This window comes from Mya arenaria, chromosome 9 (genome assembly GCF_026914265.1).
Source record: "Mya arenaria isolate MELC-2E11 chromosome 9, ASM2691426v1".
Classification (NCBI taxonomy): Eukaryota; Metazoa; Mollusca; class Bivalvia; order Myida; family Myidae; genus Mya; species Mya arenaria.
Window position 1 is genome coordinate 6,790,587 of NC_069130.1, and position 24,476 is coordinate 6,815,062.

The window sequence follows — 24,476 nt, forward strand, 5'->3', positions numbered from 1 at the left end:
TCAGTTGAATGTCCAGATGCTTACTGAAATACAGTAAATATATTTCTAAAATTGCTGTTCGTTATATTAGTCAACACATTTATGACCTAAATATAAATTCAGTCATAAGCCTTAAGGTGTATGCCAGGGTCTTTAGGTCAAATTGAAATAATTAAAATAAGTTGTACGTCAGGAATTATTATACCGTACGTTTTCTCTATATTTCAGTCTATTATATTCATTTTATATTAAGAAATAATTTTAAATTGATTCAGTTTATTTTTACATAATATTGTCCATGACACTTCTTAAATTATTGATGTATTTCAAAAACGTCACTTAATTTTATGACTGTTATTCTAACTTATGTTAGATTGTATTATGATATTTCAGTAATCAAGCTTATTATGTCATTGATTTGCTTGAAGGAAATTATCCTCACTTCTCACATTGTAAGCCCTCATATCTGTCAAACTCTTAATCAAATTTTAGGACTATATAAAGACAAATATCATTCTTGTAAAATAATATATGAAATACAAGACATACATGTAAGATAGTAATAATAACATTTAGAATACTTTGTGAAACTGTGTGGAGGACATTTAAATTTATAATTAGCTCTTTGTGAAAACTTTGTGATATATACTTTGTGTAAACAAAAATTAACTTTGTGAAACAAACGATAACTTTGTGACGGCTTACGCAACTTTAGATAGCTAAGTCGTTTTAAAACAAAATACACTTCATAAACTGTTCACAGTTACAAAAATGTTGTTGACTTCGGAACACAATTGGAAAACACAAAGGCGTTTTACGTTCCGCTGTATCACCACTACTTAGATCGGCGGATATTCAACGCCCAAGGCGCAATGCCGTTTTGCGGATGCGGGACTCACGACGCCGGGCCCTGCCACGCCTCATACCTGGCATCTGCGTTGGCCACAGGGCATTGCGATCTGTGCGCTGACAATGGTTCAGGTATTTTGCATATTTATGTTAATAAACAGTAATATAATTAATATATGGATACTGACTGATTTTAGAATCTTTCTTCAGGTCATACTTTTCTTTTCTTAAATGCATGGTACAAATATATGTATACATGAGGTTTTTTATTTATGGAAAATGTTAATTACTGATAACAAAATACCATGTTTACTGCACCTTTCTTTCTAATTAAACACGGTTTCCTTCATAAAGAACCATTTTTTCGACATTTATTCATTCTTTTTGGCATATCAAAACAATTGTATTACTGTGGTAAATTTTATTTGGGAGTAAGAGTGCATCTTGTTCACGAGAGTGTTTTTATTATTTTTTTTGACAATCAATTAGTGTAGTTATACACTTAGAATGTTAGAAGCATAGTCATGGTATTTTTTCATGATATTAATTTATCATGTTTCCTATGACAGGTAAATAACATGATGCTCTCCAAATGTTAATGCTGGTTTGAGTCATATTGTAAGGTGAGTTGACAAGTTGACACTGATTACCGTAACCGTTTTGGTTGTTTTGTTGAAAAAACATAATATTGCATGTTTGCTTAAAGAAAACTTACTCGATTTATAATAAATGTAGATATTTGTTTTAAATGGTGCCACATTGTGAGCACAAATGGAAGCCTGGTGTTGATATTTTTGTTTAAAGGGGGGCATAACTAAACAATTACTAAAGCAAAAGTTATGGGCCTTGCAAGTGTGTATTGTATCTGGCAACCTGGGCACCAAGTTTCATTTGAATGGTTCTTGAGATTTGGCCAAGGTTAAAGTTTTTCACTACGACCGCTCCGACACACCCACATCTACGACCGCTCCGACACACCCACATCTACGACCGCTCCGACACACCCATATCTACGACCGCTCCGACACACCCATATCTACGACCGCTCCGACACACCCACATCTACGACCGCTCCGATACACCCACATCTACGACCGCTCCGACACACCCATATCTACGACCGCTCCGACACACCCACATCTACGACCGCTCCGATACACCCACATCTACGACCGCTCCGATACACCCACATCTACGACCGCTCCGACACACCCACATCTACGACCGCTCCGACACACCCACATCTACGACCGCTCCGATACACCCACATCTACGACCGCTCCGACACACCCACATCTACGACCGCTCCGACACACCCACATCTACGACCGCTCCGACACACCCACATTTACGACCGCTTCGACACACCCACATCTACGACGATGCTGATAACAACAACAATGATATGACAATACCTCATTTCTCTTTTTCCATTAAGAAACAAGCTTAAACGACTATAGTATTAGATCCATGTTTCCCATCATCTCTATTTTGATTTGTTTTGTTAACAATTTACTGATTTTTATTGTATGAAATACTGCTTTCATTTAAAAGTTGTTTATATACTGATGTTTAATTGAATGATGAAAGAAATACTGTCTATATTTATATTATTTATAAACTGCTGTCATTTTGAATGGTGTAGTGAATACTGTTTCTATTGATTAGTTGATGTTTATTTGAATGATGTATGAACTACTATTTTTATAAGTTGTTTATATGTTGTTTATTTTTAACAATCTTTAAAGACTGTTCTGTAAGTTAACATGCTGTGTATTGTGTCCCATAATTGGATTTCAGAATACATGAACCATTCACATGAAATGTTGCAGTTAATGTGTTCTTGAACCATTCACATGAAATGTTGCAGTTAATGTGTTCTTTAACCATTCACATGAAATGTTGCAGTTACTGTGTTTTTGAACCATTCACATGAAATGTTGCAGTTACTGTGTTTTTGAACCATTCACATGAAATGTTGCAGGTACTGTGTTCTTGAACCATTCACATGAAATGATGAAGTGACTGTGTTCTTGAAACATTCACATGACATGTTGCAGTGACTGTGTTCTTGAACCATTCACATGAAATGTTGCAGTGACTGTGTTCTTGAACCATTCACATGAAATGTTGCAGTGACTGTCTTGTTGAACCATTCATATGAACTGTTGCAGTGACTGGGTTCTTGAACCATTCACATGAAATGTTGCAGTGACTGTGTTCTTGAACCATTCACATGAAATGTTGCAGTTACCGTGTTCTTGAACCATTCACATGAAATGTTGCAGTTAATGTGTTCTTTAACCATTCACATGAAATGTTGTAGTGACTGTGTTGTTTAACCATTCACATGAAATGTTGCAGTGACTGTGTTTTTGAACCATTCACATGAAATGTTGCTGTTACTGTATTCTTGAACCATTCACATGGAAAGTTGCAGTTAATGTGTTCTTGAACCATTCACATAAAATGTTGCAGTTAATGTGTTCTTGAACCATTCACATGAAATGTTTCAGTGACTGTGTTCTTGAATCATTCACATAAAATGTTGCAGTTAATGTGTTCTTGAACCATTCACATGAAATGTTGCTGTTACTGTGTTCGTTTTGAGGTATTTGCTTAACACATGTTGTACATTTAATGTGCAATCAATTAACTTTTAATTTGAAATAAATGTGCAATGAAACAGTTTATATATTTAATTTCTATTAATTTTATGAGCAATTCTTGCATATCTGAGTCAAAATGTGTTTATTTTGAGGTATGCATCCTCATTGGCAGGGGCAATGAATACGAACAGCTTAAAGTCTCATGCCCCGGTCCCACTCCCCGCCCCCGCCTCCTGAACTCAGAAGTGAGATTTAGAGGTTTTAACTTCAGATTTCTGTACATATGAGTTTTAGCTCGGACATTTGCATCACAAACAAAAGGATGTACTTAAGAATGAAAATAAATATATTTTGAAACTATTACACTAAGCCCCTTCAACCTGTTTTGGGCATAAATTATACTCAAACAGACTCCCTGCTATTGTTCCGGATTTACAATTATTATCAGCGTTTGAACCCCTGCTCCATCATATCAATAGACTCACGTATCGTACGATTGAATTATGATAAAAAATGAGATTTCTGAGTATTCAGAATATCTATATCGAAGCGGATATTTTACTGCTCAATTGAGGCAATTTTTATTTGATGTTGAAAGTAAACCTTTCAATAAAAGTTGTTCCTCTCGCTTCACAATATGTTTGATATGTGGACCCACTCTCACAGATATACCAATTGTTTTTAATTTTTTATTTTTTGTCCTGGAAAGAGCAAAATTTTATGAAAATATCTGCAAACCAGTGATCAAAGATTGCTGACAAAAGATCAGATCGCAGATTTCATAGTTCCGTTCTAAAATTAGTGTTTTATGGAGTTTAGGCAGAAGTATATTTTTTAAACATTTTTTTCAACACATATATCACCATTGACTGTCAAACCTTTATATACACGATACATTGAAGCGGATTAAAATGTTGTAGTTATGTTTATATGACTAGGCAAGTAAATTATCAATTTTTGTTATGGCAATCGCTGCATATTTAACTCGATGGCCTGTCCAATGTGAATACTTCACTCACACCCCAATCATACCGTGTATGGTTTCAATAACTTGGTAGCGGGTACAGTAACTCTCCCATCTATAGACTTATAAGTACTCCTTTTATACATTTTGATTCCATTTAAAGGAGCATACTTGATGTGGCTTTTGTCATGTTTAACTCATTTGACGTTTATGATGAAACAAAAAAATGCATATGATTAACGTACAGATAAAATATAACGATACTTGGCGCTTATTTACCGTTGAATGTGTGGCCACGTTGCGATTAATTAAAAAAATATATCTATACATTTTATTATATTTTATCTTAACCTTAATCACATGCTTTTGGGGGTTAAATCATAAAAATAGTGTGTGCTGTTTGCATCAACCTATATTAAAGATAATTGTTCGTGTATAATCGGGTATGTTCTTGTTTCATTCCCAAAAAGGTTCACAAATATTAGGAAACTCGAGTTTTTATTTAGTAAGGACCACTGACTGAAATTATATGTCAGCAAATTATGACATTAATAAAGTAGACACGGGAACGTGGGGAGACAGCAACGTTGTTCATTGTTAGTTGATATACTGAAATAGGTGATGCAAATAAAAAGCATGACAAACTACAAGTATGTTTACCAGGCGGTTAATTATTCTCAGGTAATTTGACGTATGAGTGTCCGTAAACATCTTTATCTGCTGTCATCTTAGATCAGATACCGCTCTTTGTCATTAGAGTCGCCGTGTTTTGCACTGAGTAAGTGTCGGTCCTGTACGTACACATATATATAGGTGTGAATGTCACTAAGGATCACATAAGACAATGCAATTAGACTATGACGGTAAATTTGGGAGGTAGTTGGTATTTGGTAGTTGGAATATCGAATATTCAACAGCCTGCTAGTTACCAGTTGGGTATTCGAATAATCAATAACATAATTATAATCGTTAGATGTTAAGGTTGATATTTAGCTGTTATTGGCGAATATCCAACTACCAGTTGGTAATTGGGGATTCAGATTCTGTCCTGTTTTATGGTTGGAAGGTAAACATGTAAAGAAATCACGCACCAAATGTACTTTCATGCATGAACACAGATGTAGCTTTGTGAGAAACACTGTTTTATTTTTCAACCAACTTCACCGTCATAACGAGACTGACCATTCAGTGTGCATGTAGCTGTTTACTTGTATTTCCGGGTAGAGCAATTGGCTATGATGTACCTGAAGTCAAGTGTACAAAGCTTGACAAGTTGTCCTCAGTTAAGACCAGGGAAAAAACCCCATATCCATTAGGCAGAGCTGTGGGACAACTATATGTCATTAATCGCAGGTCTCGCGTCATTTTGGATACAAAATTACTCCTTTGGCGATTATCCCATCACCCCACCCCCTCCTCAAAATTCTGCTTCAGTTACACTAAGGGATGTTGTGAGGGGGTCATGCCATAATGTAGCCATTATAGGGCGCGAGCAGACTTTTATAAACTCAACAACAAAAACAACAACAACAACAGCAAAACAACAACGTAGATTAACTTTTGGCTAGTTGGCATATTGAAGTATTTTAATTGGTTGATGATAAAACATTTATATAGCTATTGACCAATCAATGAAATGTTTTGCTAAGTTTATCCTAACCAAAGCATTAACCAGTTTTAAACAGTTTGCATGCTGCGTGTACTTGAAACTTAAATTCGTTCGTTTCCCTCCTATGAGCAAAGTACAATTATGATCCAAGAGCAAGGATAGAAACTATTTAAAAGATAAATTACGATATTTGTTGCTGCTCATTAATTAATTTGATAAAACTCTGACAATACGCAGACTCTCCAGCGTGTTTTATTCATTCTTTCTACTTTCCCTATTTTTCGTTAAAATAATTGATCAGTTTTATAGTTTTTGTTAATTTTCTTTTCCGATTACCACGTAGGTCCGAAACGGCGCATAATATACAGTTGAAAGTGAATAAACATAGAAGTTGGCACCTACTCTACACTCTGCACTCTACATATAAAAACCTCGTGACAAGTATTTAAATTCACACAAAAAATGTTTAACAAATTTAAATATTTTTTGTAAATTGTAGTTTTAATTACAAGTATTTTTTTCTTAAAATAGAAGGCAATGGCTGTAAACATAAGACTAAGACTTCACATTTATATTAAACATAGTTGCTTCATTTTTTTCAATTTTGAAATCACGTTTCCTGTATCATTGGTGTTATATGTGCACTATTGGATACATTAGTTCATTGTATGAATGGTATTGACATTTTTGCACAATAAGAAATGTATGGGCACGTTGTAAATTTGTCATTTTAATGCACCTTTACTCCTTTACAACACACACACACACACGCACGCACGCACCCACCCACGCACGCACGCACGCGCACGCGCACGCGCGCACGCACACACGCACGCACACACGTCACGCACACGCACACGAAGTCACATGCACTTGTTGTATTTTACCTTTCATTTCTTAAAGTTTTTAACTTACTTCTATAAATATCATAACAAATTATTTAGTAATAAAACTGTGACAAGATTGTACATCAGTCGTTTTTTACAACACTGTTTTAAAACTGTTTATGATTGAAAGGGGCACAATGTAAGTTGATGCCAATTTTTATTTTAACGCATTTTAATGTTTAGCTCATTTGACTTTAATGATCAAAACAACACAAAACATATGATTTGAAAACAAATTAAAAATATTATAGACATTTTGTTGCGGTTTTAACTGTTGAATTTGTGACCATGTAGCTATATATTGATTTTTTTATACAATCTATCTGTAATAAATTGATTATTTAAGAAAAATGAGATTAACATAATAATGCATTAAAATCTTTTTTTTTTTCATCAACCCGTATTGTTTAATTTAAGTGACGCACACATTTCCACAATTCGTTTTAAGAGGAAAAACATACTTGTGTGTGTAGAAGCCTTACTTGAATCGAGGCAATTGATTGTAGCAATTGGTATTGGACTCGGATTTTGGATATATGTGGCTGTTGTCTCGTAATGGTGTGGCTGTTGTCTCGTAATGATGTGGCTGTTGTCTTGTAATGGTGTGGCCGTTGTCTCGTAATGATGTGGCTGTTGTCTTGTAATGGTGTGGCCGTTATCTCGTAATGGTGTGGCTGTTGTCTTGTAATGGTGTGGCTGTTATTTTGTAATGGTGTGACTGTTGTCTCGTAATGGTGTGGCTGTTGTCTTGTAATGGTGTGACTGTTGTCTCGTAATGGTGTGGCTGTTGTCTTGTGATGGTGTGGCTGTTATCTCGTAATGGTGTGGCTGTTGTCTTGTAATGATGTGGCTGTTGTCTCGTAATGATGTGGCTGTTGTCTCGTAATGATGTGGCTGTTGTCTCGTAATGATGTGGCCGTTGTCTCGTAATGATGTGGCTGTTGTCTTGTAATGGTGTGGCTGTTATCTCGTAATGGTGTGGCTGTTGTCTTGTAATGATGTGGCTGTTGTCTTGTAATGGTGTGACTGTTGTCTCGTAATGGTGTGGCTGTTGTCTTGTAATGGTGTGATTGTTGTCTCGTAATGGTGTGGCTGTTGTCTTGTGATGGTGTGTCTGTTGTCTTGTAATGGTGTGGCTGTTGTCTTATGATGGTGTGGCTGTTGTCTTGTTATGGTGTGGCTGTTGTCTTGTGATGGTGTGGCTGTTGTCTCGTAATGGTGTGGCTGTTGTCTCGAAATGGTGTGGCTGTTGTCTTGTAATGGTGTGGCTGTTGTCTCGTAATGGTGTGGCTGTTGTCTTGTAATGGTGTGGCTGTTGTCTTGTAATGGTGTGGCTGTTGTCTCGTAATGATGTGGATGTTGTCTTGTGATGCTGTGGCTGTTGTCTCATAATGGTGTGGCTGTTGTCTTGTGATGCTGTGGCTGTTATCTCGTAATGGTGTGGCTGTTGTCTTGTACTGGTGTGGCTGTTATCTTGTAATGGTGTGGCTGTTGTCTTGTTATGGTGTGGCTGTTGTATTGTGATGCTGTGGCTGTTATCTCGTAATGGTGTGGCTGTTATCTCGTAATTGTGTGGCTGTTGTCTTGTAATGGTGTGGCTGTTGTCTTGTAAAGGTGTGGCTGTTGTCTCGTAATGATGTGGCTGTTGTCTTGTGACGATGTGGCTGTTGTCTTGTAATGGTGTGGCTGTTGTCTCGTAATGGTGTGGCTGTTGTCTTGTAATGGTAAGGTTGTGGTCTTGTGATGCTTTGGCTGTTGTCTTGTAATGGTGTGGCTGTTGTCTTGTAATGGTGTGGCTGTTGTCTTGTGATGGTGTGGCTGTTGTCTCGTAATGATGTGGCTGTTGTCTTGTGACGATGTGGCTGTTGTCTTGTAATGGTGTGGCTGTTGTCTTGTAATGGTGTAGCTGTTGTCTCGTAATGGTGTGGCTGTTGTCTTGTAATGGCGTGGCTGTTGTCTCGTAATGGTGTAGCTGTTGTTTTGTAATGATGTGGCTGTTGTTTTGTAATGTTGTGGCTGTTGTTTTGTAATGATGTGGCTGTTGTTATTAAATGCTGTGAATGTTGCCTTGTTATGCTGTGGATGTTGTCTTGTAACTATGTGGTTGTTGTATTTTAATGGTGTGGCTGTTGTCTTTAAATGTTGTGGCTGCTGTTTTGTAATGGTGTTAATTTTGTCTTGTTATGTTGTGGGTGTGGTTTTGTTATGTTGTCGCTAATGTCTTATAATGTTGTCGATGTTGTCTTGACATTTTGTGGATGTTGTTTTGTAATGGTGTGGCTGTTGTCTTGTTATGTTTTCAATGTTGCTTTGTAATGTTTTGATTGATGTCTTGTTATGGTGCTGCTGTTGTCTTGTAATAATGTGGTTATGGTCTTGAAATGTTTCGGCTGGTGACCTGTAATGTTGTCGATGTTGTCTTGATTTTTGTGGATGTTGTCTCGTAATGGTGTGGCTGTTGTCTTGCTATGTGTTTGATGTTTTCTTCTAATGTTTGGGCTGCCGTCATGAAATTGTGTGGTGGTTGTCTTGTAATGTTGTGACTGTTGTTTTGCAAGGTTGTGCTTGTTGTCTTGAAATTGCATGACCATTGTTTCGTATTGTTGTGGTCATTGTCTTGTTATGTTGTGTTTGTTGTCTTGAAATGGTTTGGCTGTTGTATTTTATTTTTTGGCTGTTGACTTGTTATGATGTACCTGTTTTCTTGCAATGGTGTGGCTGTTGTCTTGTTTTGGTGTGCATGGTGTTTTGCTATGCTGTGATTGTTGTCTTTTCTTCTTGTTGTTTTGTATTGTGTGGCTTTGTTTTGTAATGCTGTGCTTGTTGTCTTGGAATGTTGTGGCCTTTGCCTTTCATTTTGATAATGTTGTCTTTTAGTGGTGTGGCTGTTGCCTTGTAATGGTGTGCCTGTTTTCTTTTAAATGGTGTGGCTGTATTCGTGTATGGTGGAGCTGTTGTCATGTATGGTTTGCCTGTTGTCCTTTGAATGGTGAGACTATTGTATTGTATGGTTTGGCGCTTGTATTGTACTGGTGTTGATGTTGCCTTGTTATGTTGTAGATGTTTTTTTCTGTGCTCTTTTAATGTTCTGGATGTTTACTTGTAATGTTGTGTGTGTGCTATCTTGTAATGTTGTGTCTGTTATCTTGTAATGGTGTGGTTGTTGTCTTGTAGTGTTGTGTATGTTGTCTTGTAATGGTGTGGTGGTAGTCTTGTAATTTTGTGTGTGTTGTCTTGTAATGTTGTGGTTGTTGTCATGTAATGGTGTGGATGTTGTCTTGTTTGTTGTGGATTATATCTTAAAATGTTGTGGCTGTTGTATGGTAATGTTGTCAATGTTGTCTTGTAATGTTTTGGCCTTTGTCTTATAATGTTGTGGCTGTTGACCTGAAATGCAGTGGCTGTTGTCTTGTAAAGATGTTTTTGTCTTGTAATGTTGTTTGTTGGTCTTGTAATGTTGTTTGTTGGTCTTGTAATGTTGTTTTTTGTATGGTAAAGTTGCTTTTTTGTCTTGTAATGTTATGACAGTTGTCTTGCAATGCAGTGGCGGTTGCTTTGTAATGATGTGGTAGCTCTGTTGTAATGTATGTCTGTTGGCTTGTCATATGTGGCTGTTGTCTTTTAAAGGTGTGGCTGTTGTCTTGTAATGCTGTGATTGTTGTCATGTAATGATGTGGATGCTGTCTTGTTCTCTTGTAATGTAGTGACTGTTGTTTTGTAATGTTGTAACTGGTGGCTTGTAATGCATTGTGTGGTTGTTATCTTGAACTTTTGTAGCTGTTGTATTATTATGTTTTGCCCGTTGTATTGTAATGATATGTCTGTTTTCTTTCATTGTGTGGCTGTTCTCTTGTATTTGTTTTGCTATTTTCTCATCATGGTGTGGATGCTATCTTGTAATGTTGTTTTTTGATATATCTTAGGCTTTTGATCGAGTCTGGCAAAGAGGCCTTATTCACAAATTGTCCTCTTTTGGCATCAGAGTGAATCTTCTCAACTGGTTTACATCATATCTTTCCAGTAGGAAACAAAGAATCGTTGTCTCAAATTCTTCCTCATCTTGGTCTAATGTGCTTTCGGGAGTGCTTCAAGGCTCTATTCTCGGTCCTCTTCTTTTTCTCATTTATATAAACGACATCGATGATGATATTGAAGCTAACTTTCGTTCATTTGCATATGATACTAGCCTGTACATTGTGGTCGAGACACCTGAAGCTTCAGCTGCTATAATCAATGCTGATCTTCAGAAACTATCTACTTGGTCAACTTAATGGCTTGTCACTTTCAATACTTCCAAAACAGAATCAATTATTTTCTCTAGGAAACGTAATAGAAGGATTCATCCCCTTTGTTTATGCACAATACTCCAATTTAAAGTGTTCGTTCTCACAAACATCTTGATCTCTGCCTTTCTGATGATGCTAAATGTAAAGATCATATCACTTTCGTTCTCGACAACACTTGGAAGAGATTGGGTATTATGCGTTCCCTTTCATACTTTCTCGTGCCTGCCTTGAAAAAATGCATATAAGCTTCATAAAACCCCTTTTGGAGTATGGGGACGTTGTCTGGGACAACTGTAGTGCTAAATTACTGAGTGAACTCGAGGCAATTCAGACCGAAGCAGCGAGGATAGTTACCGGTGCCACTAATCTGTGTAACATACAGGGTCTTATGACTGATTTGAAGTGGGACACCCTTGCAATTATAAGGAAAAAACATAGGCTTGTGTTTTTTTTATTTGATGAGCAAAGGCATGACACCCGAATATCTATCGTCGTTGATTCCCACCCAGTCAGATGTCCACATAGAAACTTAGAAAACGTTCCCTTTCCAGTTTGTCGCACCCAGTCATATGTGTCATCATTTCTTCCTGCTACAGCCAGAGATTGGAACTCCCTACCAATTGCAACACGACACTCGGAAACAGTCCAATCATTTAAACATTTTTTTAAAAAACATTCGACAAAACCATCTCCACTTTACAATGCCGGTTCGCACCGCAACCAAATCATGCATTGTCGTCTAAGACTTGGGTGTAGTTCGCTTAACCATGATCTTCACAGAAAGAATATCATTGACCCCCCTTTATGAACATTCACCGCAATTGAAGATGACTCCCATTTTCTCATGATATTCCCTTTATTCTCGACCCAGAGACAGCGATGTGTCAATGACTTTTCTTGTGCACGAACCATTCATAATTTACTTTTCGGCGACGATCGCTTAAGTTTTGAACAAAACATGGACATATTTCTGTGTGTTCAGAGATTTATATCATGTTCAAGGAGATTCGATTCTTGATCGGGTTTGTTCGGATTGTGTTCGGTGTCGGGGACAGTTATTCATGCATGAGATGATAAACCTACTGTATAGCTACATGTGTTAGAAATGATAACAGTTTATAAGCAAATATATCACACATCTTATTTCAAGCATCTTGATCGGATTTCCATATTATAAGTTTATTGAACTAAATAGCTATTAGGAAAGGAATTTACATAAGTTTTTAGTAACTTGTTTTCCAATCCTTATTATTTGTATTGTTGTTTTAAAATGCCTTGTATAAGTAAATTTGAAATATATACTGTTTAAACTAATGCTATGACTGTGGTATTGTAATGTTGTGGCTGTAGACTTGTAATGTTGTGGCTGTCCTTTTGCAATGTGGTGGTTGTTGTCTAATGATGTTGTAAGGTGTTGCCTGTAATTTTGACTGTTGTTTTGTTACAATGTTGTCGCTCTTATCTCGGTTTTAAAAGGATTATTCGCTGTGAAAACGGTTTGACAACGGAACAAATATTTGGTTTGAAATATGAACCAAATGCTTAATATGACAATGATTCAGCATCGCCAAATGTTCTAATTAGTGCTCTTTTGCACATAATTATTTACAAACGTGTCACAAAGTGCTCCATGTTGCCGAAAAGCGTTAGTCAACAATTGGAAATTGAAATTATAAGTTTTGATATTTTGCTTTATAAATCAGTATCTACCAGTTGCTGTTTTGTGTTTGTTCCTAAAAGTAAGTAAACAAGTTAACTTAATTGCAACAAAGCTAATCTAAATGTTTGCTAACATAAAATCTGTGAGTACAGGCGGTCATTCGAGAACCGGCGGTCCCTCGAGGTCGGAGCTTTTTCCGTACATTTTTCCTTCTATTTTCATATAAAATATACTGACGCTGCATCGAAACCTAAATAAGTCGAGGAGTCGAGCACTATAGCCGGTCCCAAATACACAAGTCATGCACAAAACCTTATGGCTCCCTCGAGGTCATAGTTTCACGATCGCAGTTTTCTGTAGCTTATAACAATATTAAGCGTCGATGTTTAAAGTCTCATTCTATATGAATAGACATGTATATCTATAACATTTCCAGCTACCATCAATTGGACACAAATCTTGGGCAACATCTTATTCAACTTTATTTAATTACGCGTTTGTTAAAGTTTATTGTTGTTGATAATAAATGTATACCATTGATAGCTAAAATGGTTTGGAGGGTTTAAATGGTTTGGAGGGTTTAAATGCCTTCGAGGGTCTAAAATGCCTTCTAAGGTTTAAATGCCTTCGAGAGTTTAAATGCCTTCGAGAGTTTAAATGCCTTCGAGAGTTTAAATATCTTCGATGGTTTAAATGCCTTCGAGGGTCTAAATGCCTTCGAGGGTTTAAATGCCTTCGAGAGTTTAAATGCCTTCGAGAGTTTCCAAGTCTTCGAGGGTTTAAATGCCTTCGAGACTTTAAATGCCTTCGAGACTTTAAATGCCTTCGAGGGCTTGTGGGCGTGAATGGCTAGGATCCGTGGTCTAGTGGTAACACAATTAAATGTCTATCAAGGGTTCGCAGGATCGATTCCCAACCGAATCACTAAAAAAAACAATGGTATACGCTGATGCAAGTTAAAGAACAGGGTAGCTATAACCAGGGTTACATTCTGTGCGTGCACTTTGCAAAACCTTATGTTACAAACAATCTTTTCTGAACACTCGCCAATTGGGCCTTGTCCGAGTATAAATAAGCTTACACACCACAGAAATGGATTGGAGCGCTTAATATGCCGCGAGGGCCGTAATGGCTTAGAGGGCTGAATATGCCGCGAGGGCCATAATGGCTTGGAGGGACTTATATGCCACGAGGGATTTTATGGCTTAGAGGGCTTAATATTCCGCATGGGCCATGATGGCTCGGAGGGCTGAATATGCCGCGAGGGCCATGATGGCTTGGAGGGCTGAATATGCCGCGAGGGCCATGATGGCTTGGAGGGCTTAATATGCCGCGAGGTCCATAATGGCTTGGAGGGCTGAATATACCGCGAGGGCCAAAATGGTTTGGAGGGCTTAATATGCCACGAGGGCCATGATGGCTTGGAGGGCTGAATATGCCGCGAGGGCCATAATGGCTTGGATGGCTTTATATGCCGAGAGTGCCATAGCAATATGCCGCGAGGGCCATACCAATATGCCGCGAGGGTCATAATGGCTTGGAGGGTTTAATATGACTCGAGGGCCATGATGGCTTGAAGGACTGAATATGCCGCGAGGGCCATGATGGCTTGGAGGGCTTAATATGCCGCGAGGGCTATGATGGCTTGGAGGGCTTAATATGCCGCGAGGGCCATGATGGCTTGGGGGTCTTAATAAGTCGCGAGGGCCATGATGGCTTGGGGGGGCTTAATATGCCGCGAGGGCCATGATGGCTTCGAGCGCTTAAAATGCCGCGAGGGCCATAATGGTTTGGAGGGCTGAATATGCTGCGAGGGCCATGATGGCTTGGGGGACTGAATATGCCACAAGGGCCATTATGGCTCGGAGGGCTTAATATGCCGCGAGGGCCATAATGACTTTGAGGACCGTAATGGCTGTGAGCATTTTAAATGCATGTAACTTTAGAATTCGTTTCTTAAACTAGTTGTTATCTTTGATTTTTAATCATCAACGACAACATTTTTTGCACATATTCATTGCAGGACATATAAATAAAAAAGTGCAAATTTCTTAACTTTAAGTTTAAAATGTTAATTTGAAAATATACTTTTAAAACAGACATTGTCATACATATTATCGTTAATATCCATTATGTATACAAAACTTTTGTGTTCATGCACTGTAAATCAAATATTTGTGTAGAATAAATACATGTGAAATCTTAGCTGCATGCTACTTATAAATCACCTCGAACAACGTGAGCAAAGCATTCGTGCTGCATTCTTAAAAGTGACACATGTTGTTTTCCAGTAACAGAATGGTACACTTAGCAAGAGTTTTAACAAAATTGCCACCTAATGTTCAATATGATATATATATATATATATATATATAATACATAAAATATATGTATGTAGATGGTCCTGTTTAAACAGCAGGAGTCTGACCACCAGTACCCGCAGCTCCACTCAGTCTTCCGATAAGCTCCATAAGAGCGCTCACTGACCACTGCGATCCAGTTCCGGTTCCTGTTCCAGTTCCGGTAGCTTGTTCAGCACCGACGGCCTGAGCGCCTTTTGGTTTCGGTGATGTTATCTGACCCGAGCTCCAATGCCAGACTGGTTGCCCGTTTGGGTTAGGTCCCTCCATCGGGGTGCCGCCCCAACTGTCTTGTCCGGCTGTCCATCCGGCACCATTGTTAACATCCGCCCACTGAAGACTGCCGCCATTAGGGTTACGTTGTGTAGGCTGTGGATTTGCCATGTGGCTGCTCGTCAATGAGCCCTGGCCCCTGTACTGCCAGTCGCCACCACCACCAGCGGCGCCCCACGAGGACGCCTGCTGCCCTGTTCCAGTACCTCTTCCCTGATTCCAGCCACCACTTCCCCCGCCTCCAAGTCCGCCATTTGTGCCCGCAGCATTTGCGCCCCAGCCGTTTAATACGTTGTTGGCCCCACTGCCCCACGAGTTTCCGGTGCCTCCTCGGTTCCACCAGTTTGTTGGCGCCTGGGTAACGGAACCTTGCAGCCAGGGATCAATTGTTACAGCCACAACGGCCCCTCCATCAGCACCCACCCCCGTAGCAGCTGAAACAGACAGACATTGTTATTGAATTTCATTTACAACTAGTGCATGCACTTTGACTAATGAGAATGGAGTTTATTTACCATTACGCCAATCTGTATTCCATATAACGTGTGGTCACAAACTATATTTTGCAGAAATTATAAGAAATTGAATGACACGAGGTCTCGTAAATGTCTGGCACATCATAAAGAGTGTGATTTTAGGCTACCATTTAATTGGCCAGATGTATGGATTCTGTGCGGGTGTATGAGCCCGCCCCATAGTAGCATGGTGCACGTTGAAACGTAAACGGATATTTCCTAATTGATAAAAAGCAAAATAAAATTCAATGCATGTTGCCTTTATGAAATAAACGTTAGGTAAAGGTACGGAAGTTATGAAATAGTCAATGTTCGGATCAACTTGTTTTTAGGAGAATTGTCATTTCAGGCTAGATCATAAAGCCTGTTTATTTATTTGCCCATTGAATATACTTGTGCCTTGAGAAACCTTGATTTCTTACTAAATTTTCACTGACCTTTCAAAGGAATCCCGAGATTGACAATTGACCATATTTTGATAGTTATAGATAGTTGTGTTATAAGTATCGTTCACATGTTTGCGGGGCGGATAGAAAAATCCGACCCGAGGTCACGTGTGGAAGCCGATTACGAGGCTTGCCGAGTTACCGGCCAAGTAGCGTGCCCGCGGGTCAGATTGTTTCATCCGCCCCGCAAAACATGTGAACGAAACTTCTTCTTGCATACCGAACATTTAGATTTAAGAGCAATGTTGACGATGTAAAGTGTTGTTATTAGATAGTCCACCGTATTGCGCGTGCAAAGTTGTTTAGTGACGCCAACGTCATGACGCTCAATAGTGTGAGGTGAACGTTTATATTTTTATTGATGAACCTTGTTCTGAATCTTCTCATCTAAATCGTTCGATTTAAATTAAGTTTCATTATCCATTAAAATAGTATTCTGAAATGGCGTGTAGAGGCATATGAGTCGTCTATATTTGCCGATAAAGTAAACATGTATCTTACAAATTAAGTTAAAACAATCTTATGCGATGTTTATATTCACGAAGTGATTTTCCGGTATATCTAAAACCTCTAGGACTGAAAACAAACTGTACCATGTAAGGAAGGGTCGAGTCGGATGAACCCTGATCGAATGTTGGTGTAGTAGATGGTCAGGTTAACCACCACTGTAGCCCTGAAAAGAAACACAAAACATATCGATACATATCATTTTAATTTCACTGATAAATCTCTATAAACCACTGGAAAGCATATGATACAACAAAACACTACGACCTGTAAATCGTAAAAGTAAACCAAAATGGTTTAGCATTGTGTTGTATGTTGCGTACACAACTAAGAGATTATCTCAGTTCAGACGCACTTTTCAAACAATTCAATTATACAGTAGGGCGCCAATTCACAAAGTCTCGTTTTAGTATATACCCAGCCTAAAGCCACACGTAAAACATATAGCAAAATATGGTAGTCCGTATTCGACTGTAGTGCAATACGGCCGTATTCCACTCTGCTGACGTCACGTCAATAACGTATCATTGTCAGATAGCAAAATAACATCATTTGTTTTTAAATTAAATTTATTATGAAAACATGTGTCTTTAAGTGATTTAACCAGTAATGTAAATGTGTATATACAATAGGGTTATTAGTATTGTGTCTTGATCCGGAGTATTGTTTTCGACTTTTGTGGATTTTGATTTCAATCGGCTGGCGCCTCGTGAAATCCGAATCTGCAAAAATCAACTCAGGTCGAATACAACCTCCCGGATCGAAACACAGTACTAGTTACCCTTATACGGATTTGTTTTCGAACGAAACAATGGTATAACCTTAATCAAATGTTAGTGATATCACCAGGCGACGACGACTGACAGTTCTTCGATAAGCAGGTTATACATACAAAAATGCCAATGTAATGGAATTTCCACCCAATTATTAGTTTTTGTTGTTGCGTTTTGGAAAATGCATGTCCTTAATTATAAATCAAAATATACAAAAAAATACCACAAATCCAGATCGACTAAAATGTCCTAGATTTAGACCAGAATAATTTTGCTGTATACCCTTCTACTTACACAAACTGGATCTGCTCTGAATTCATGCTCTCCGGTCCGTACCACAGGACAGACACGGAGTCCTTGTACGAGTTGTTCAGATGGGTGACTGTATCTCCCCGCGACAGGCAGTCCATGCGGTTCGCGACTCCATGATCACTGTAGAAAATCCCTGTGGGCCAGTCCTTGGACCCCTCTTCAGCCGCCACCATCATGAAACCCTTGAAGGGTGGTCCCCATAGTGTAACTAAAAAACAATTTTGAGAAAGGTGCTGTAGCATAAAAATTAAACACCCAACAATTATAGAATAGAGGGTAATTGTTTGTTTCAGTATGAGATTGCAATTTATTTCGCCGGGTGAGCACCAAGAGCTATATAACACTTGTGAACAATTTAGTGTTGGTGTTTACAAGGTGAAAATTATCCAGTGTGTGTATACCACGTGATAAATTACGTCATGTATGCTACGTCGGAAGGCAAAATTTTGCTTGAAATGAAGACTTAAATCAAAGATTACTTTTCTTTAACAACACCATTTTAAACGAAACAAAGGGCAGTCTATGCCGCTTAAAGCGCCCCGCATTTGTTTTATTTCCGAAATTTGATAAGGTGATTAGTTTCATCAAACACTTGGACAAATCTGTTTCCAAAATAATGTTTTGACAGTGCTCCGTCAAACGGCCGTATTGTCAAAAGGTTTGTCGACGTGTTTAAAGAAACTAAACTCGCAATCAAACTCTGGTAAAATACCGAAGGTTCCGTAAGCGGCATAGACTGCGCTATGTTTCATTTAAAATGGTGAAGAAATAGTAAAGTTATCTTTGTTTAAAGTCATTTTTCAAATCAAAATATTGCCTTCCGACGTAGCATATATATGACGTAATTTATCACGTGGTATACACACACTGTTTATCGCGACCATACACTTAAATGAACAATATATATATATTTAAATGGATATGAAAAAAACAACAGTTTACTGTAGTTTTCTAGGAAAGTGCGCCAGATTGTTTGCTTACGTTATTTCTTGCCGATTTTTAAACGCAATTAACCCTATGAATTAGTATAGTGACGGATGATTAAATTAATATCGCTCAACATAGTTCCTTCGGATAAGATCAAAACATGATTAAAAACATATGAAATGAAATTCCTAATTGATATCTTTTGAATTACAAGATTTGATATGAATGCAATGGGGAGTAAAAGAGACAGACACATTTCGTTTATCCCTGGCCTTCTTAAACATCAAATTAAATATGTATTAACTGTAGGGAAAAACAACATTTTATGACAACGCATAACAGATGCACAGCAACAAACTATTGTTCTTTGATTAATGTTTTCTTACAAAACAAGATATTTTATGAAAATGTATATTTCTGTTATACAAATGAGCCCATTACGTATACAGTGGTGTAATTACAGCTGTTATACTTTGTTGTTGAAAGTAAAATTAGGAAATAAAAGCAATTGTAACATTCCAGTTGTCTTACATTGAGCTTGCATGCATGCATTGTCCTATTTTTGTTTTCTATCACATTTGATAAAAGTAATGCACCTATCAATATACAACCAGTGGATTTAGACAAGTTGTCTCCTGGAGAAATAAATCTATGGTCGGAGGTGTTCTAGGGCTCAAATACCCTTTAAAACAATCCGGCCTATGCTAGCGTAGAAGCACCCGCTGCTATAGGCCCATATATCGTGTATATGAGTCCCCACACCACCTCCCGGTTATGCAAAAACCATTGACAGGCACTTAAACTCATGACAACATACACAGGACAACATTTGGATAATCTTCTTGTTGCGTAAGTGGGTCATAAATAACAACAATTAAAGAGACAGTTTTAACTCATAAATTGAAGCAACTTCAGTCCAGAAGCGAGCAAAAAAGCATTACAACAACATGTGTTATTTAAAAGCACATCACTACGAAATAACACAAATGTCTTATTAATGCTCGACCGAGTGAAGTCGCTGCATTTCAGCATGTTGACTAATCTACGTGTCAGTGTTTGAATTGCAGAATTTATAAGACTGAATTGAAATTAGAGAATTATTTTAATATGCTTTCCAAAAAACTAAGCTTTAGTTCTTTGTAAAATTAGATGTCTGCATTTTAATTTACCAATATAAAAAGGTCTTTATTATAGTATTCAAAGAGATAATACACTTTGTACATTGTGTAATAGTCAAGAAAAGGGTGATGAGTTCCATATTTTTTGTTATCCAAATATTTTAAACTTTAGAAATTGAATGTCTACTACACATAAAGATATGCATGTTAAGTTAGGACTGTATGCAAGAACCATAACACTGATTGTTCCATCTACTTTAACATTCTGCGTCATGTTTTCGATTATTGAATAAGAAACCGGCTTTAGCCTAGGTGCATTGGTGAAACTCTCTTCCAACAAAATGGCGGGTTTTGTTAAACACAGGTGTTATAATTAATGGGCTGCGTACCAAATATTGACAAATTTTGAATTTCTGCTTACCGAAGTTTCATCAAACACTTCGACGAACCTGTTTCCAAAATAGTGTTTTGACATTGTTCCGTCAGACGGCCGTTTTGTGGAAAGGTTTTTCGCGCTATGTTTCATTTAAAATGGTGAAGAAATTTTATCTTTGATTTATGTCTTCATTCAAAGCAAAATGTTGCTTTTCGACGTAGCATTTATGACGCATTTTATCTCGTGGTATACACACACTGTTAATTTGCCTCCATATCACTTACCAAAAGTCGGGATTGGGAGGGCATGACCCAATAAGTGCACTATACTTATTGAAATACGAGCTTGTATTGTTACCCATTGGTGAAATGATTAACTGTTGTTTTTTATATATATAATGCTAAAACAGTAAAACCTTAGTAAATGAAATGCATGCACGTCACTCAATAATATAGACATACTTTATTTGACGTTTGTTTTTTGTCAAGATCTCTAGCTGTAGTAGGCTGGTTTTAACAATAGTAACACGCCATAATTCACCAAACCTGTCATAGTGCTGTCATTTCATGAACAATTCAGTCAATTATCCACTGTCAAATATTCATTTATAACAAAAACGTGTATGTTAAGTGAGCACTGGGGTTATAAAACTCTTATTAATAAACTTGTGGTTACATGTATTTGCATTGAATAGGGAAGAAAATGGTAACCGTACAATATGTCGATTGTTTAAGCGAAAGTTTATTTCCTAAAATGATGATACTGTGTAGATGACGTGCATTGATATAATAGGCATTATATCGTGTGTTTGGTTCCATAATAACACAGGCGGCAGTAGCAGTCAGTGACTGTGGACTTCTTCTTTGTCATAAATGTATATATAGTTATATAATTATATTAAAATAAAGTATCCCAGACTGTTTTCACCTCTTGTCCAATTTCATGAAATGGTCAAGTAGTTAAGCAACATTAATTGGCACAAACCTGTTTTTGCTTTGGACAACTTTCAAGGAATAATCTACTGTTTCCAACTTTTAAGTAGTATTTTTAACAAACAGTTCGGCTTACCCCATTAAAATATTTAAAAAAAATGAACATGGGGTGAAAACAGACTCTGACACCTTGTTTTGATATATACAAATAACCCTCATTATTTTCTCCATCATCTCAAACTTGTTCTGCAACATATGTGAAGAAAACCACAGAAGTTTCAAATACGTCCAGAGCTTCGTGCATATTCCATGATGGGGTAGATTGTTAAATTACGCACAAGTGGCAGGGCAGTAAATTATTATGCATATAATTATATTGGAAAACAAAAATCACGATCACTGAACGATACTGCCCCCTATGGATAAAACCATTCTGCTTGCATTTATAAGCCCAATAAACCTTAAACAAACATGTGGGCTGTCATGTATGTGGACTGCAATACTGTTTTCTTCATAGTACATGTGCATATTAACTTTAGACAACAAAACCTTAAGTACCGTTTAAGAAGAACCAATCTCAAGTAATAACGAATCCGAACATGCCTTTAAATTTCTACCGAGGCTGATATTGAATGAACGCATTAAGTAAATGATGACAAGGCATTTACAGGAAAGGTTCAAAGAGCCAAACGCGACCCTGACCTTTTTTGTGGCATCAGGGACCATAAAAAGTCAATCCCGACCTTGACCTTTTGTAAGACACTAGGGATCTTAAAAAAGCCAAACCCGACCTTGACCTTTTGTGAGGCACCAAGGGTCATAAGGAGCCACATCCGATCTTGACCTTTTGTGAAGCACTAGGGGTTATAAGGAGCCAAACCTGACCTTGATTTTTTGTAAGACACTAAGGATCTTAAAGAGCCAAACCCGACCTCGACCTTTTGTGGGGCACCAGTAACAGTATCATTACAAAGTTTAACACATTATTTGAAACCAGCATTATAAAAAAATATCAAACATCATGCAAGGGGATTGGACCACGAGTTTGGCCAACATCAGTTACGGCCCTCTCGCATAAAGATTCGTGACAATGCATAAATGATTTCTCAATTTGATTAAAGTGGACGATATATAGAAGCCAAGTGTATATTAGGATATAATTGATGTGATATTAATTACATTGTAGATTTCATGACATTTCATTACGAAACAGGGTATACTAGAATGTTCTTTGATGGGACATTAAGACATCAACATGTCATAAACATATCATCCCGTCCGTCAAAACATTGTTAAAACGTTAAGGCCCACTCTCGTTAGTATCCATGCATATTTGAGTTGCAAAATACAGGAAGATACAGATATAGAAGCATTAATTAGATGAGAAAACATGTAAATTTCTTAAATCTGCATAAGCTCATGAAATATTTGACATTTCTTTAATCAAGTAAATTGATCTGATATTACTTAAGTGGTGGTGGTGGTGGTGGTGGTGGTGGGATGGTGCTGCTGTTGATGTTGTTGTTGTTGATGATGATGATGATGATGATGATGATGATGATGATGATGATGATGATGATGATGATGATGATGATGATGATGATGATGATGATGAAAATGATAATAATATAATTATGACGACGACGACGATAATAATGACGACGACGACGATGACGATGATGATTATGATGATGATGATGCTTAAAAGAATTTTGTTTTTCTCGTATTTTTGTTTTGAGCATAAGGCGTATGGCAACTATTTATTGGTGCTATTTTACACTATTATTATATTTGCGTTCATTTTTTGCATCTGGCATTTTCCTTTACATGTGGTTCGTTTCATTAATTAACGCTGAGATTATTCAATATATTGATTCTTTAAAATAATACAATGCGTGATGATGGCAGTCGACTTTCTTTGATGTAAATTATAATAATTCAGAATTCACTTCATTTTTAAAGCCAAGATCATTCAATGCTGAAAACCCCTTCAAATGTTTCAAATTTCCAAAACAGTAATAATGAATGAACATATTTGAATATCCAAAATCTAGTACCCCTTTTACCTCGAATTGGTCTATCCGGTCGGAAGACGTCGGCGGAAGTTGTAATGTTATAAAGGCCCATCGCCTTCGTCGGGAAAACTTTCCGGTAAGTGTGGGGGTGAATATGGCGGGGCGTCATGTAAAAACAAGAATTCTTCGGGGACCCGTTAGGTCGAGAATTTATGTAGCACGCGAACAGCAGCACCACAAACAACTGGTATATAATCCTTTCCATTGTTTCTTTTGTGTTACAGTCTATAAAACGTCATTAAATCCTGAAAAGGGTAGTACCGACTGTACAAAAAGACCGAGCTATGATACCAATATAACAGCACTATAAATTCTATTTTACAAGTGTATCCTTTTGCATGAAAGTTTAGTCGTTACTAACCAGATATCCGCCCGTGACGTTTACGTTCGAACGTAAGGACATGATAACAATTAAACTGGGAGACGTGCGTTTTGAATGACAGCTGTGCGTTGTCAAAGTGACAACCAATGTATACATAGGTAACATTCTCAATTGTAAGACTAAATCATACTGTCAAGATCTAAACCCTTGTTAAGAGACGCAATGTTATATTTGTGAATTGGTATACTCATATAATTTTTTGTCGTTGTTGTTTTTTATTTAACCACTAATGGATAAAATTGAGATTTTTTTAGATAATGCGCCATAATGATATACGTTTCCATTACATAAGCCCCAATTTCATTACGAAATTCAAGAACGTATGGATGTATTTGTAAATAAAACGCGACCGTTAGGTCAAGAAATTTACTTGTATGAAAGATTTTAAATACTTATTAGTGAAAACAGATTAAAGCTATGTTCATGTTATATTTTAAATGGGCGTATGACATGATAAAGTTAACTATTCAAAGTATGCCCACATTCTGCTATCAAAAATTAATGCACCAGTAACATACTCGCCGTCTTTGTATCAGGGTTTGCTGTATATTTCTTTTGACAAGTATGCGGCTTAATTGACGGACATTTTGACATCCTTTCCCTAGAAAGACCATCAGACCATCCTCATCAATTGCGC

General features: G+C 37.4%; 2 protein-coding genes across 2 annotated transcripts; both read right to left on the bottom strand.

Annotated features, from left to right (window-relative positions):
* Positions 1–8,041: 8,041 nt before the first annotated feature.
* On the bottom strand, positions 8,042–9,639 carry LOC128202871 (uncharacterized). The gene is made up of 2 exons (XM_052904032.1): positions 9,594–9,639; positions 8,042–8,913 (listed from the first exon to the last, which is right to left on the bottom strand). Exons 1-2 carry the CDS (start codon positions 9,637–9,639, stop codon positions 8,042–8,044), a joined length of 918 nt encoding a protein of 305 aa, XP_052759992.1.
* A 5,178-nt stretch (positions 9,640–14,817) lies between these two features.
* On the bottom strand, positions 14,818–23,941 carry LOC128202701 (uncharacterized). The gene is made up of 4 exons (XM_052903770.1): positions 23,449–23,941; positions 18,012–18,237; positions 17,031–17,110; positions 14,818–15,910 (listed from the first exon to the last, which is right to left on the bottom strand). Exons 1-4 carry the CDS (start codon positions 23,660–23,662, stop codon positions 15,252–15,254), a joined length of 1,179 nt encoding a protein of 392 aa, XP_052759730.1. The 5' UTR covers positions 23,663–23,941; the 3' UTR covers positions 14,818–15,251.
* Positions 23,942–24,476: the final 535 nt, after the last annotated feature.

Coding starts and splice junctions, on each gene's coding strand:
- LOC128202701 (XM_052903770.1), bottom strand. CDS start 23,662: ATGGAAAGGATTATATACCAGTTGTTTGTGGTGCTGCTGTTCGCGTGC. Junction 17,111..18,011: donor TCAGAGCAGATCCAGTTTGT/GTAAGTAGAAGG, acceptor GTTTCTTTTCAG/GGCTACAGTGGTGGTTAACC. Junction 15,911..17,030: donor ACTCGACCCTTCCTTACATG/GTACAGTTTGTT, acceptor TGTCTGTTTCAG/CTGCTACGGGGGTGGGTGCT.
- LOC128202871 (XM_052904032.1), bottom strand. CDS start 9,639: ATGCACACCAAAACAAGACAACAGCCACACCATTGCAAGAAAACAG. Junction 8,914..9,593: donor ACACCATTGCAAGAAAACAG/GTACATCATAAC, acceptor ACAAAACAACAG/CCACAACATTACAAAACAAC.